We start from the raw sequence: 15,395 nt of genomic DNA, 5'->3' as shown, positions 1-15,395 counted from the left end.
TAGGGTACCTTCACACATTGCAGATTTTGCTGTAGAAATTTCTGTGACTGAAAATCATTTTCATTCACATTAATGGGGTTGTTTTCACAGCAAGCACGCTGATTTCTACAGGCCCCATTCAAATGAATGGATCCCTTATTGCAGACTGCTGGCATTTCATTTATAAGTGTCTGGAAAACATTAAAAATGCATGTTATTAGTAGTTACTGAAGCAGACATGTAAGGAGAGGTTATGGGTCCTCTTTAACTATTTAAGGCTCTGTAATATACTGTTACATCACAGACCGCTGATACTTAATACTATCTACTGCACATGATGTGGTTTTTGCATATACAAAAAACATATACATTAAACAAGTGCCTCTGATGGATGTTGTACAGTGGCATCCATCATCATAGAGTTCCACGTATACATTAATGTATATGTTTCTTTACCGGACTCTGCAGGATGTAAAAGCGAGGTGAGCTACGCTTTTGTATCCCTTTTTCTTCCCAATGTATACAAAACAGGCATGCTCAACCTGCGGCCCTCCAGCTGTTTTAAAACTACAACTCCCACAATGCCCTGCTGTCGGATGATAGCTGTAGGCTGTTCGGGCATGCTGGGAGTTGTAGTTTTGCAAAAGCTGGAGGGCCGCAGGTTGAGCATGCCTGTGTTAAACGGATGTAAAAAACATGATGTGAACTCAGCCTTAGGGCTGTTTCACACAAGCGTGTACTTTCTAGAAGTTGCAAACCGTGTGTGAGTGTGATCCTCCATTCTGGACACTGCTCGTCTTGCAGGAGCGCGCAGCATTATACTGCTTTATAATACTGTGTGCCTCTGCTTGACCTTACTTCCACAGAATTATACTGACCGCTTTATTTCAGTATGCTCCTGTAGAAGGAAGGTCACACAGATGCACACAGCATTATAAATCAGTATAATGCCATGCGCTCCTTCAGGGTGAGCAGTGTCCAGAACAGAGGATCACGCTCGCACACTGAGTGTGATTTCCGGACTACACACACTCGTCTGATACAGCCCTTATTGCTAGCTTTCTTTAATGTTTGCTGGAGGTGATTGCTGCTAAATGGTATCCACAGGTTATTAAGCACCCCAGGACCGCCGTACGCACGATTGCGTCCTGGCGGCGGCCCTGTTATTCCTCCTGGACGCGCGAGATTTCCTGTGAACGCGCGCACACAGGAGCGCGCGTTCACAGGAACCGGAGGTAAACGAGTGGATCTGCAGCCTGCCAGCGGCGATCATTCGCTGGCAGGCTGTAGATGCGAATTATTTATTTTTTTAACCCCAAAAAGGTATATTAGACGCTATTTTGATAACAGCGTCTAATATACCTGCTACCTGGTCCTCTGGTGGTCCCTTTTGCTTGGATCGACCACCAGAGGACACAGGCAGCTCTGTAAAGTAGCACCAAACACCACTACACTACACTACACCCCCCCCCGTCACTTGTTAACCCCTTATTAACCCCATATCACCCCATATAGACTCCCTGATCACCCCCCTGTCATTGATCACCCCCCTGTAAGGCTCCATTCAGACGTCCGTATGTGTTTTGCGGATCCTCAAAACACGGACACTGCGGATCCGCAAAACACGGACACCGGCAATGTACTTTCCGCATTTTGCGGATCCGCACAGTGCCAGAACTATATAGAAAATGCCTTTTCTTGTCCGCAATTGCGGACAAGAATAGGACATGTTCCATAGGCTCTACAAAAAACGCAGTGTTCGCCCGATCAGGCTTGATCTTGTGCGCACACTTGCGTTCAGTCCGCCCCACTGCAGTGACAGAAATTGTTTTTTTTCTGATCACTGCAAAAACACCGTAAAATCGCTGCGGCGCTATAAAAAGATCACTTTTGAGGGGCATGGCGAGTTCAAGATTTTATATTTTTTTTTGGCACAAGTTAGCGGAAATTGATTTATTTATTTTTTTGTTTTTTCATACAAAGTCTCATATTCCACTAACTTGTGACAAAAAATAAAATCTCACATGAACTCACCATACCCCTCACGGAATCCAAATGCGTAAAATTTTTTAGACATTTATATTCCAGACTTCTTCTCGGGCTTTAGGGCCCCTAAAATGCCAGGGCAGTATAAATACCCCACATGTGACCCCATTTTGGAAAGAAGACACCCCAAGGTATTCCGTGAGGGGCATGGCGAGTTCATGTAAAAAAATTTTTTTTTTCACAAGTTAGTGGAATATGAGACTTTGTAAGAGAAAAAAAATATATATATAATTTTCCGCTAACTTGTGCCAAAAAAAAAATATTCTAGGAACTCGCCATGCCCCTCACAGAATACCTTGGGGTGTCTTCTTTCCAAAATAGGGTCACTTGTGGGGTATTTATACTGCCCTGGCATTTTAAGGGACCTAAAGCGTGAGAAGTAGTTTGGAATCCAAATGCGTAAAAAGTGCCCTGTGAAATCGTAAAGATTCTCATTGGAATTTGGGCCCCTTTGCGCACCTAGGCTGCAAAAAAGTGTCACACATGTGGTATCGCCATACTCAAAAGAAGTAGGGCAATGTGTTTTGGGGTGTCTTTTTACATATACCCATACTGTGTGTGAGAAATATCTCTGTAAATGACAACTTAAAAAAAAAAAAAATTATACAAAGTTGTCAATTTACTGAGATATTTCTCACCCAGCATGGGTATATGTAAAAAGACACCCCAAAACACATTGCCCTACTTCTCCTGAGTACGGCGATACCACATATGTGACACTTTTTTGCAGCCTAGGTGCGCAAAGGGGCCGAAAGTCCAACGAGTACCTTTAGGCCTCTTTCACACGGGCGTTGCGGGAAAATGTGCGGGTGCGTTACAGGAACACCCGCGATTTTTCCGCGCGAGTGCAAAACATTGTAATGCGTTTTGCACTCGTGTGAGAAAAATCGCGCATGTTTGGTACCCGAACTTCTTCACAGAAGTTCGGGCTTGGGATCGGTGTTCTGTAGATTGTATTATTTTCCCTTATAACATGGTTATAAGGGAAAATAATAGCATTCTGAATACAGAATGCTTAGTAAAACAGCGCTGGAGGGGTTAAAAAAAATAAAAAAATAATTTAACTCTCCTTAGTCCACTTATTCGCGATGCCGGCATCTCCTTCGGTCTCCTTTGCTGAACAGGTCCTGTGGTGAGCATCCATTACAGGTCAAGGACCTTTTGATGACGTCACTCCGGTCATCACATGATCCATCACCATGGTAAAAGATCATGTGATGGATCATGTGATGACCGGAGTGACGTCATCAAAGGTCCTGTTCCTGTATTTAATGCTCACCACAGGTCCTATTCAACAAAGGAGACAGAAGAAGATGCCGGGCTACGCGATCAAGTGGACTAAGGTGAGTCAAATTATTATTTTTTTAACCCCTCCAGCGCTGTTTTACTATGCATTCTGTATTCAGAATGCTATTATTTTCCCTTATGACCATGTTATAAGGGAAAATAATAATGATCGGGTCTCCATCCCGATCGTCTCCTAGCAACCGTGCGTGAAAATCGCACCGCATCCACACTTGCTTGCGGATGCTTGCGATTTTCACGCAACCCCATTCACTTCTATGGGGCCTGCGTTGCGTGAAAAACAGAATATAGAGCATGCTGCGATTTTCACGCAACGCATAAGTGATGCGTGAAAATCACTGCTCATGTGAACAGCCCCATAGAAATGAATGGGTCGGTATTCAGTGCGGGTGCAATGCGTTCACCTCATGCATCGCATCCGCGCGGAATACTCGCCCGTGTGAAAGGGGCCTTAGGCTTTAAAGGGTTGCTCACAATTTAGCCTCGCCCAAAATGCCAGAACAGTAAACACACCCCACAAATGACCCCATTTCGGAAGGTAGACACTCCAAGGTATTCGCTGAGGGGCATATTGAGTCCATGAAAGATTGAACTTTTTGTCACAAGCTAGCGGAAAGGGAGACTTTGTGAGAAAAAAAAAAAAATAATAATAATTTCCGCTAACTTGTGCCAAAAAAAATAAATTCGATGAACTCACCATGCCCCTCACGGAATACCTTGGGGTGTCTTCTTTCCAAAATAAGGTCACTTGTGGGGAATATATGCTGCCCTGGCATTTTAGGGGCCCTAAAGTGTGAGAAGAAGTCTGGAATCCAAATGTCTAAAAATGCCCTCCTAAAAGGAATTTGGGCCCCTTTGCGAACCTAGGCTGCAAAAAAGTGTCACACATGTGGTGGGCAATGTGTTTTGGGGTGTCTTTTTACATATACCCATGCTGGGTGAGAGAAATATCTCTCTAAAATGACAACTTTGTATAAAAAAATGGGAAAAGTTGACTTTTAGAGAGATATTTCTCTCACCCAGCATGGGTATATGTAAAAATACACCCCAAAACACATTGCCCTACTTCTTCTGAGTACGGCGATACCACATGTGTGACACATTTTTGCAGCCTAGGTGCCCAAAGGGGCCCAAATTCTAAAGAGCACCTTTAGGATTTCACAGGGTATTTTTTAGGCATTTGGATTCCAGACTTCTTCTCACGCTTTAGGTCCCCTAAAATGCCAGGGCAGTATAAATACCCCACAAGTGACCCCATTTTGGAAAAAAGACACCCCAAGGTATTTCGTGATGGGCATAGTTAGTTCATGGAAGTTTTTATTTTTTGTCACAAGTTAGTGGAATATGAGACTTTGTAAGAAAAAAATTATTAAAATAAAAAATCATCATTTTCCGCTAACTTGTGACAAAAAATAAAAACTTCTATGAACTCACTATGCCCATCAACGAATACCTTAGGGTGTCTACTTTCCGAAATGGGGTCATTTGTGGGGTGTTTTTACTGTCTGGGCATTGTAGAACCTCAGGAAACATGACAGGTGCTCAGAAAGTCAGAGCTGCTTAAAAATGCGGAAATTCACATTTTTGTACCATAGTTTGTAAACGCTATAACTTTTACCCAAACCAATAAATATACACTTATTGCATTTTTTTTTATCAAAGACATGTAGAACAATGAATTTAGAGAAAAATTTATATAGAAATGTAGTTTTATTTGAATAATTTTACAACCAAAAGTGAAAAATGTCATTTTTTTGCAAAAATTTCGGTAAATTTCGATTAATATAAAAAAAAAGTTAAAATCTCAGCAGCAATGAAATTCCACCAAATGAAAGCTCGATTAGTGAGAAGAAAAGGAGGTAAAATTCATTTGGGTGGTAAGTTGCATGACCGCGCAATAAACCGTGAAAGTAGTGTAGTGCAGAATTGTAAAAAGTGGTCTGGTCTTTAAGGGGGTTTAACCACTTCAGCCCCCAGTGCTTAAACACCCTGAAAGACCAGGCCACTTTTTACACTTCTGACCTACACTACTTTCACCGTTTATTGCTCGGTCATGCAACTTACCACCCAAATGAATTTTACCTCCTTTTCTTCTCACTAATAGAGCTTTCATTTGGTGGTATTTCATTGCTGCTGACATTTTTACTTTTTTTGTTATTAATCGAAATTTAACGATTTTTTTTCAAAAAAATGACATTTTTCACTTTCAGTTGTAAAATTTTGCAAAAAAAACGAGATCCATATAGAAATTTTGCTCTAAATTTATAGTTCTACATGTCTTTGATAAAAAAAAAATGTTTGGGTAAAAAAAAAATGGTTTGGGTAAAAGTTATAGCGTTTACAAACTATGATACAAAAATATGAATTTCCGCTTTTTGAAGCAGCTCTGACTTTCTGAGCACCTGTCATGTTTCCTGAGGTTCTACAATGGCCAGACAGTACAAACACCCCACAAATGACCCCATTTCGGAAAGTACACACCCTAAGGTATTCGCTGATGGGCATAGTGATTTCATAGAACTTTTTATTTTTTGTCACAAGTTAGCGGAAAATGATGATTTTAATTTTTTTTTTCTTACAAAGTCTCATATTCCACTAACTTGTGACAAAAAATAAAAACTTCTATGAACTCACTATGCCCATCACGAAATACCTTGGGGTCTCTTCTTTCCAAAATGGGGTCACTTGTGGGGTAGTTATACTGCCCTGGCATTCTAGGGGCCCAAATGTGTGGTAAGGAGTTTGAAATCAAATTCTGTAAAAAATGACGAGTGAAATCCGAAAGGTGTTCTTTGGAATGTGGGCCCCTTTGCCCACCTAGGCTGCAAAAAAGTGTCACACATCTGGTATCTCCGTACTCAGGAGAAGGTGGGGAATGTGTTTTGGGGTGTCTTTTTACATATACCCATGCTGGGTGAGATAAATATCTTGGTCAAATGCCAACTTTGTATAAAAAAATGGGAAAAGTTGTCTTTTGCCAAGATATTTCTCTCACCCAGCATGGGTATATGTAAAATGACACCCCAAAACACATTCCCCACCTTCTCCTGAGTACGGAGATACCAGATGTGTGACACTTTTTTGCAGCCTAGGTGGGCAAAGGGGCCCATATTCCAAAGAGCACCTTTCGGATTTCACAGGTCATTTTTTACAGAATTTGATTTCAAACTCCTTACCACACATTTGGGCCCCTAGAATGCCAGGGCAGTATAACTACCCCACAAGTGACCCCATTTTGGAAAGAAGAGACCCCAAGGTATTTGCTGATGGGCATAGTGAGTTCATGGAAGTTTTTATTTTTTGTCACAAGTTAGTGGAATATGAGACTTTGTATGAAAAAAAAAAAAAAAATCATAATTTTCCACTAACTTGTGACAAAAAATAAAAAATTCTAGGAACTTGCCATGCCCCTCACGGAATACCTTGGGGTGTCTTCTTTCCAAAATGGGGTCACTTGTGGGGTAGTTATACTGCCCTGGCATTTTCCAGGGGCCCTAATGTGTGGTAAGTAGGTAAATGACCTGTGAAATCCTAAAGGTGCTCTTTGGAATATGGGCCCCTTTGCCCACCTAGGCTGCAAAAAAGTGTCACACATGTGGTATCTCCATACTCGGGAGAAGTTGGGGAATGTGTTTTGGGGTGTCATTTTACATATACCCATGCTGGGTGAGAGAAATATCTTGGCAAAAGACAACTTTTCCCATTTTTTTATACAAAGTTGGCATTTGACCAAGATATTTCTCTCACCCAGCATGGGTATATGTAAAATGACACCCCAAAACACATTCCCCAACTTCTCCTGAGTACGGCGATACCAGATGTGTGACACTTTTTTGCAGCCTAGATGCGCAAAGGTGCCCAAATTCCTTTTAGGAGGGCATTTTTAGACATTTGGATACCAGACTTCTTCTCACGCTTTGGGGCCCCTAGAATGCCAGGGCAGTATAAATACCCCACAAGTGACCCCATTTTGGAAATAAGACACCCCAAGGTATTCAATGAGGGGCATGGCGAGTTCATAGAAATTTTTTTTTTTTGGCACAAGTTAGCGGAAATTGATATTTTTAATTTTTTTCTCACAAAGTCTCCCATTCCGCTAACTTGGGACAAAAATTTCAATCTTTCATGGACTCAATATGCCCCTCACGGAATACCTTGGGGTGTCTTCTTTCCGAAATGGGGTCACATGTGGGGTATTTATACTGCCCTGGCATTCTAGGGGCCCTAAAGCGTGAGAAGAAGTCTGGAATATAAATGTCTAAAAAATTTTACGCATTTGGATTCCGTGAGGGGTATGGGGAGTTCATGTGAGATTTTATTTTTTGACACAAGTTAGTGGAATATGAGACTTTGTAAGAAGAAAAAAAAATTATTCCGCTAACTTGGGCCAAAAAAATGTCTGAATGGAGCCTTACAGAGGGTGATCAATGACAGTGGTGGTGATCAATGACAGGGGGAGTGATCAATGACAGGGGGAGTGATCAATGACAGGGGGAGTGATCAATGACAGGGGGAGTGATCAATGACAGGGGGAGTGATCAATGACAGGGGGAGTGATCAATGACAGGGGGAGTGATCAATGACAGGGGGAGTGATCAATGACAGGGGGAGTGATCAATGACAGGGGGGTGATCAATGACAGGGGTGGTGATCAATGACAGGGGGGGTGATCAATGACAGGGGGGGTGATCAATGACAGGGGGGTGATCAGGGAGTCTATATGGGGTGATCACCACAGACATTGATCATGCCCCTGTAAGGCTTCATTCAGACGTCCGGATGCGTTTTGCGGATCGGATCCATCTATCAGTGCATCCGTAAAAATCATGCGGACATCTGAATGGAGCTTTACAGGGGGGTGATCAGGGAGTCTATATGGGGTGATCACCACAGTCATTGATCATGCCCCTGTAAGGCTTCATTCAGACGTCCGGATGCGTTTTGCGGATCCGATCCATCTATCAGTGCATCCGTAAAAATCATGCGGACATCTGAATGGAGCTTTACAGGGGGGTAATCAATGACAGGGGGGTGATCAGGGAGTGTATATGGGGTGATCACCACAGTCATTGATCATGCCCCTGTAAGGCTTCATTCAGACGTCCGGATGCGTTTTGCGGATCGGATCCATCTATCAGTGCATCCGTAAAAATCATGCGGACATCTGAATGGAGCTTTACAGGGGGGTAATCAATGACAGGGGGGTGATCAGGGAGTCTATATGGGGTGATCACCACAGTCATTGATCATGCCCCTGTAAGGCTTCATTCAGATGTCCGGATGCGTTTTGTGGATCCGATCCATCTATCAGTGCATCCGTAAAAATCATGCGGACATCTGAATGGAGCTTTACAGGGGGGTAATCAATGACAGGGGGGTAATCAATGACAGGGGGGTGATCAGGGAGTCTATATGGGGTGATCACCACAGTCATTGATCACGCCCCTGTAAGGCTTAATTCAGACGTCCGGATGCGTTTTGCGGATCCGATCCATCTATCAGTGGATCCGTAAAAATCATGCGGACGTCTGAATGGAGCTTTACAGGGGGTTGGTCAATGACAGGGGGGTAATCAATGACAGGGGGGTGATCAGGGAGTCTATATGGGGTGATCAGGGGCTAATAAGGGGTTAATAAGTGACGGGGGGGGGGGGGTGTAGTGTAGTGTAGTGGTGCTTGGTGCTACTTTACTGAGCTACCTGTGTCCTCTGGTGGTCGATCCAAACAAAGGGGACCACCAGAGGACCAGGTAGCAGGTATATTAGACGCTGTTATCAAAACAGCGTCTAATATACCTGTTAGGGGTTAAAAAAAACACATCTCCAGGCTGCCAGCGAACGATCGCCGCTGGCAGGCTGGAGATCAACTCTCTTACCTTCCGTTCCTGTGAGCGCGCGCGCCTGTGTGCGCGCGTTCACAGGAAATCTCGGCCATCGCGAGATGACGCATTTATGCGTGACTCTGCACAGGGCTGCCACCTCCGGAACGCGATCCTGCGTTAGGCGGTCCGGAGGTGGTTAAAGGATAACTGTCACACTTAGACCCTAATTTCAATTTTCATATTTGTAATTACTAATAACATGATATTCCAGAATCAGTTACTATTAGACTGACTTACCCCATATTTAATAAGATTCAGCCCTTAGCAACCAGTCTGCATAAAACTGCAATTTCACTATTCAGTTAAGATGGCCGCCACTGCCCTCACTCTGAGGCTAATCCCACCTGCCCTCACTAGCCAGTAACAATAGCCCCCCAAAAGTGTCAGTAACCAGAGCCCTCCCCCTAAAGGGTTAATCTCCTGCAGCACAAAGGGGTCCTCTTACCACATGTTGCTTTCATTTATACACTGAGCAGATGGCAGATGCCCCTTACCTGGTCTGCGCTGCTTCAACTCTACTTCTCCAGCTCTGCTGAGTGAGGGAGCGTCTGCCAAGCGCATGGACAGGGAGAAGTACACACAGCCCAGGCACTGTCATCAGCTGCTGGGGAGGACCTGGCTTTAATCATTTACTTACAGTCCCTGGCTGTCAGTAATCTGACCTTGCACGCAGCCTGCTTCTGCGTCCTTCAACAGATAGACGGACCATGCCTAGCAACCCTATTAGGCAGTGCATGGAACAAAACTGTGGAATTAAGGGGTAATTGAATACACAGTGAAAAGTTGAAATAGGGCCACCAAGGAGATATTAATCACCACAATCCAATACTCCCAAAAAAATATATATGACAGTTATACTTTAAGCTAGGGGAGCTGAGGTGGTTAAAGTCACGGGTTTACTTGCTTTTTCTTCCTGCACTGTTGGTGTTTACTCAGTATGCTCAATAAAAGACATGGACAGTACTAAGAGTTGATGGTTGTTTTTTGTTGTTTTTATTTTATATCAGTTATATTTTAAATCATCCTTGCTGTGTTTCCAATGAAAAAATTTTGTACCCTGACCATAACCCTATGAAACGTTACTTCATGTACTGGGACACTAATTGCCAGCCAGGCCTTGTACAATGTCAGTGTCCAACCTCACTAGTGCTATTTTGGCTGTTTTGATATGAATGAAAATCTAGTTAAAAGCCTTTTCACAAAGGATGGTTGGTGATATTAAGGAGACGGGCTCTATAACGGTTCTGGAATGAAGGTGATCTTATGTGTTTGTGTGTACACAGAGGTGTTATATTAACATGACTTTATTGTTTTAGAATCGTAATGAGATAAAAAATGGAGCCATTCTGCGGCTGACATCATCACCAGTAAGTATTGATTTAGCAGTGATTCTTAGGCCAGGTTCACAGCAGTATTTTTCAGAAAAAAAATGGATCCTGTATTTTAAGCTTCCGTTATGCTCATTTATGCACATTTGGATGCAGGACTTTTTTTTCCATCTAAAATAACGGATCTCAGACGGAAATGGCTAAAACTGATGCTGAATGTGCATAAAAGAGCATAACGCATGCTTAAAGAAAAAAATTGAACCTGTACTTTATTTTTCTGTTCTTCTGATGGATCAGAAGAACAGAAAAGTAAGCGGCGATGTGAACCTGGCCTTAAGGCTGGTTTCACACGGGCGTTGCAGGAAAAGGTACGGTGCGTTGCGGGAACATGCGCGATTTTTCCCCGCGAGTGCAAAACATTGTAATGCGTTTTGCACTCGCGTGAGAAAAATCGTGCATGTTTGGTACCCAAACCCGAACTTCTTCACAGAATTTCGGGCTTGGGATCGGTGTTCTGTAGATTGTATTATTTTCCCTTTTATAACATGGTTATAAGGGAAAATAATAGCATTCTTAATACAGAATGCATAGTACAATAGTGCTGGAGGGGTTAAAAAATAAATAATTAAACACACCTTAATCCACTTGCTCGCGCAGCCCGGCATCACTTCTGTCTTCTTTTTTGCTGTGTGCAGGAAAAGGACCTGTGGTGACGTCACTCCAGTCATCACATGATCCATCACCATGGTAAAAGATCATGTGACGGACCATGTGATGAGTCACCACAGGTCCTTTTCCTGCAATCAGCAAAGAAGGAGACAGAAGAGAAGCTGGGCTGCGCAAGCAAGTGGATTAAGGTGAGTTAAATTATTATATTTTTTTTTTAACCCCTCCAGCGCTATTGTACTATGCATTCTGTATTAAGAATGCTATTATTTTCCCTTTATAACCATGTTATAAGGGAAAATTATAAAATGATCGGGTCCCCATCCCGATCGTCTCCTAGCAACCGTGCGTGAAAATCGCACCGCATCCGCACTTGCTTGCGGATGCTTGCAATTTTCACGCACCCCCATTCACTTCTATGGAGCCTGCGTTGCGTGGAAATCGATCAATATAGCGCATGCTGCGATTTACACACAACGCAGAAGTGATGCGTGAAAATCAACGCTCATGTACACAGCCCCATAGAAATGAATGGGTCCGGATTCAGTGCGGGTGCAATACGTTCACCTCACGCATTGCACCCGCGCGGAATACTCGCCCGTGTGAAAGGGGCCTAACTTGTTCCAATCTGATTTCACCTTTATCTCCTATCCACTGGACATTGATGTGGTGTGTGTGTGTGTGGGGGGGGGGGGGGGGGGGAAGGAATATGAACAGTGGGACCCCCTTCGGTTTCCAAAATGATCAAGCAAAACAGCGCCAATCAAAGTCTCTGGGACTCCCATAGAGATAAATAAGGAGGCCAATTATATACTTGCCTCTCGATGCATATTGGGGCATGAGACCTCCGTTCTCATGTTCAGTGGGGATCACAGTGGTCAGACCCCCACCAGTCTAACAGTTCTCCCCTTTCAGGTGAATAGAGGATAATTTTTTTTAAACTTTTAACATCTAGCATTAGGGTCCATTCACACGTCCGCAAATAGGTCCGCATCCGTTCCGCAATATCGGTAACAGGTGCGGACCCATTTATTCTCAATGGGGCAGAAATGGATGCGGATAGCACACTATGTGCTCTCTGCATCCGCATTTCCAGAGCACGGCCCCGAACTTCCGGGCCGCGGTGCCGCAAAAAAATAAAACATGTCCTATTCTTGTCCGCAATTGCGGACAAAAATAGGCAGTTCTATGGTGGGTGCCGGCCAGGTGTATTGCGTATCCGGAATACACTACGGACGTGTGAATGAACCCTTAGTCAGTGAACTTGTTGGAAACCGGACTGAAACCATTATAGTGAATGGGGAACCAGTGGGCCCTAGCAGTGTCTGGTTATGCCGGATAGTCTGCTCTTCTGTTGGAACAGACTACCGGATTTACTGACCACAGATGTGGGTGTAGCCTAAAACTGTAAGAAGTACTCTAAGTATGCTATGTTTTGGTATTATTTAAGTGGTAGTCGATTTCACCTTTTTTATTTGTATTATTGCATGGCTCCTGTGATTTGTCTCCAGCAATCACCTATGAAGTGTAAAAAAATAAAATAAAATCATAGTTCTCCACTTTTTTTTTTATATCAGGTTTTATATGTGTACCTTCATATGGTTGTGTGTGATAAAGAAATTGTATTTACCAATCCACTGTTTTTTTGTGTCTATGCTTAGACTCACACTGCTCATAAGCTCCATGAGAGGATCCAGTCTTCAAGTATGGACGTCAAGCTAGAAGCGTTAAAGGATTTGGCCAGATTTTCACGAGATATTACTTTTGCTCAAGAATTCATAAACCTGGATGGTATTTATTTACTTACACAAATGGTGGAAAGTGGTACAGAGTAAGTTTCACCTGCTATCCATACATTCAGAAATTCTATAGGGAGGCCGGTGTACAAAACTAGATCCAGTAGGCCTACTGCATAAAAACTCTTCTAACAAATGGTGTTATATCTTGCTTTGTTCAACTTTGGCACTTTTGGCTAGAATAGTTTTGTGCATGAGGTCTGATTTGTTCAGGTACTACAAAATTCTTGGTACTCCTAAGCACATTCTGGTTTTGTGGTATGCTTTCAATTTTGCACCTCATATAAGACGCATCAAAGTATGTTCTATTTAAAATGATATACCATATTTTCGCCCTATAAGATGCACCTGCCCATAAGACGCACCTTGGTTTTAGAGGAGGAAAATAAGAAAAAAAAAATGTTCATTAGACCTCAGATCAGACTACCAATCAAACCCCCTATGTTAATCAGACCTTAGATCAGACCCCCAGTGTTAAAAGGGTTTTCTGAGATTTTTAAACTGATGACCTATCCTCTGTATAGGCCATCAGTATCTTATTGGTGGGGGGCCGAAACCCGGGACCCCCCGCCAATCAGCTGTTTGAGAAGGCACAGGAGTGCTGGTGCCTTCTCGCAGCTTACCAAGCACAGTACCGTACATTGTATTGCAGCTGTGCTTGGTGTCACAATCAGGCCTATTCATTTGAATAAGGCTAAGCTGCTCCTAGGCCATGTGACTAGTGTTGAGCGAACTTGTGTTTTAAGTTCGGCTTCTAAAGTTCGGGTTATCGAAGAATCGCCTTATGGATTCCGCTACCACGGACCATAACGGAATTTAGAATCTATAACGCGATTCTTCGATAACCCGAACTTTAGACGCCGAACTTACGGTAAAACACAAGTTCGCTCAACACTACATGTGACCAATGAACGTGTCATCACTGGCCTAGGGAAAGCTGGAGAAGGGTGCAGTGTGCCTGCGAATGCTGCTGCCTTCTCAATTAGTATTCACCCCATGAGATGCACTGACATTTTCCCCCCACTCTGGACACCGGTTCACTCCCCATAAAATGGCGTACTGCTAGTTTTACAGACACAGGTCATAAATAAGGGCACAGATAACGACCAGTTCAGAGCTAATATGCTGTACTTTATAAAGTATATTCTAGCTTTGCATCTCATCTCAACTTGGTACCTCTCCAGATGTGACCATTTCACCACGCCAGTTTTGACGTTCTATAAGGGTGGGTTCACATAACGTTTTTGCCATCCGTTTAATGTATATGTTGGGGGAAAAAAAATACAATACAGTCCAGTATAAAATAAATTTATACTTTTTTATTTTTTTACAGTGTAACTCGGAATGCCACTGTATGGCATGAGTCTGAAGGCATCTGTTAACGTATACGTTTTTTCTATATGTTAAACGAATGACAAACACATGATGTGAACCCAGCCTCAGTTTGAAGAATATATTCCATTTTGCCAATTTATTGCTTCTTGTGTTGACATAAAATGTGACTAAAATCCTTTCAAAGTTTTAAGACCTATTGAATCGGATGAATCTTTTGCATGATCCTAGCTAATGCCAGACCAGGCATTTCCATACCCATTGAGTTGATAAAGGATTAAAAACCTGCTCATAGGATTTGTAATAATAGGCAGGAAAGATGGGTAAGTACGAGAGGATATGAAGCTGATTACCTGCTAAGAAGACAAGGACAATGTTTGCAGTGCAGCTTAGTTTACAACAGACGCATATAGCATTAAAAAGATGGCCTTCTAGTGCGGGAGCGAGATGAGAGTTGTATCTGACATTATCCTTTTTCCAAAATTATACCTTTGAGGAAATGTAATTAAAAGAAAAGTGAACCACAGCCAAATCCCATTTACTGCAAGGGTATAAAGGGAATACTCAGGAGCCTGTGCCTTCAATTAATCTTAGCTTCTTTGCTCTGTAAGTTATGAGACTGTGGGGCATTGTTAACATCGATTGTTCTGTAGTACGGAAACGCACGACTTGCTTAGAACAAATCTGAAGAACTCCTTTTCTAATAAAGATTTGAGTTCATTAAGTCAATTCCCCTTTCTTAAAGGGGTTGTCTCATTTCAGTAATCACAATTTAATCACTTCCTTGTAGTCCTAGGATGGTTTCTGTAATATACCGTAGATCCATTTTCCAATTAGCCTCTGTCACCTTATTCCTCTTTATAGTGCCCCAAATTTGATGCTCGTTTCTAGGGGTTACGGCCACCGCTGTAATGTTATCAGAGGTGGCTGCGCAGGTGAACAGAAACCCTATCGGCTGGCTGATCTGGTAGCCGGGTATCGCATATTATTGTGCATGTGCAGTCACTCCCGGTCCGGCCACCTCGTCTGAGCTTTATTACAAGCTCATAGGAATTACAAGGT

The 15,395-nt window shown here is 42.9% G+C and overlaps 1 protein-coding gene across 2 annotated transcripts in view; it reads left to right on the top strand.

The window, feature by feature from the left end:
• ELMO1 (engulfment and cell motility 1) overlaps positions 1 to 15,395 on the top strand; it is a 548,072-nt gene that overhangs the window by 118,369 nt on the left and 414,308 nt on the right. For both annotated transcript variants that reach the window (XM_040433269.1, XM_040433270.1), the window contains 2 exons: positions 10,528 to 10,578; positions 12,867 to 13,036. In XM_040433269.1, coding sequence (XP_040289203.1) covers positions 10,528 to 10,578; positions 12,867 to 13,036 — 221 coding nt within the window. The remainder of the gene's footprint in view (positions 1 to 10,527; positions 10,579 to 12,866; positions 13,037 to 15,395) is intronic.

This window comes from Bufo bufo, chromosome 5 (genome assembly GCF_905171765.1).
Source record: "Bufo bufo chromosome 5, aBufBuf1.1, whole genome shotgun sequence".
Classification (NCBI taxonomy): domain Eukaryota; kingdom Metazoa; phylum Chordata; class Amphibia; order Anura; family Bufonidae; genus Bufo; species Bufo bufo.
The sequence above is the reverse complement of the archived record's forward strand: the minus strand, read 5'-3'. Positions and strand labels throughout refer to the sequence as shown.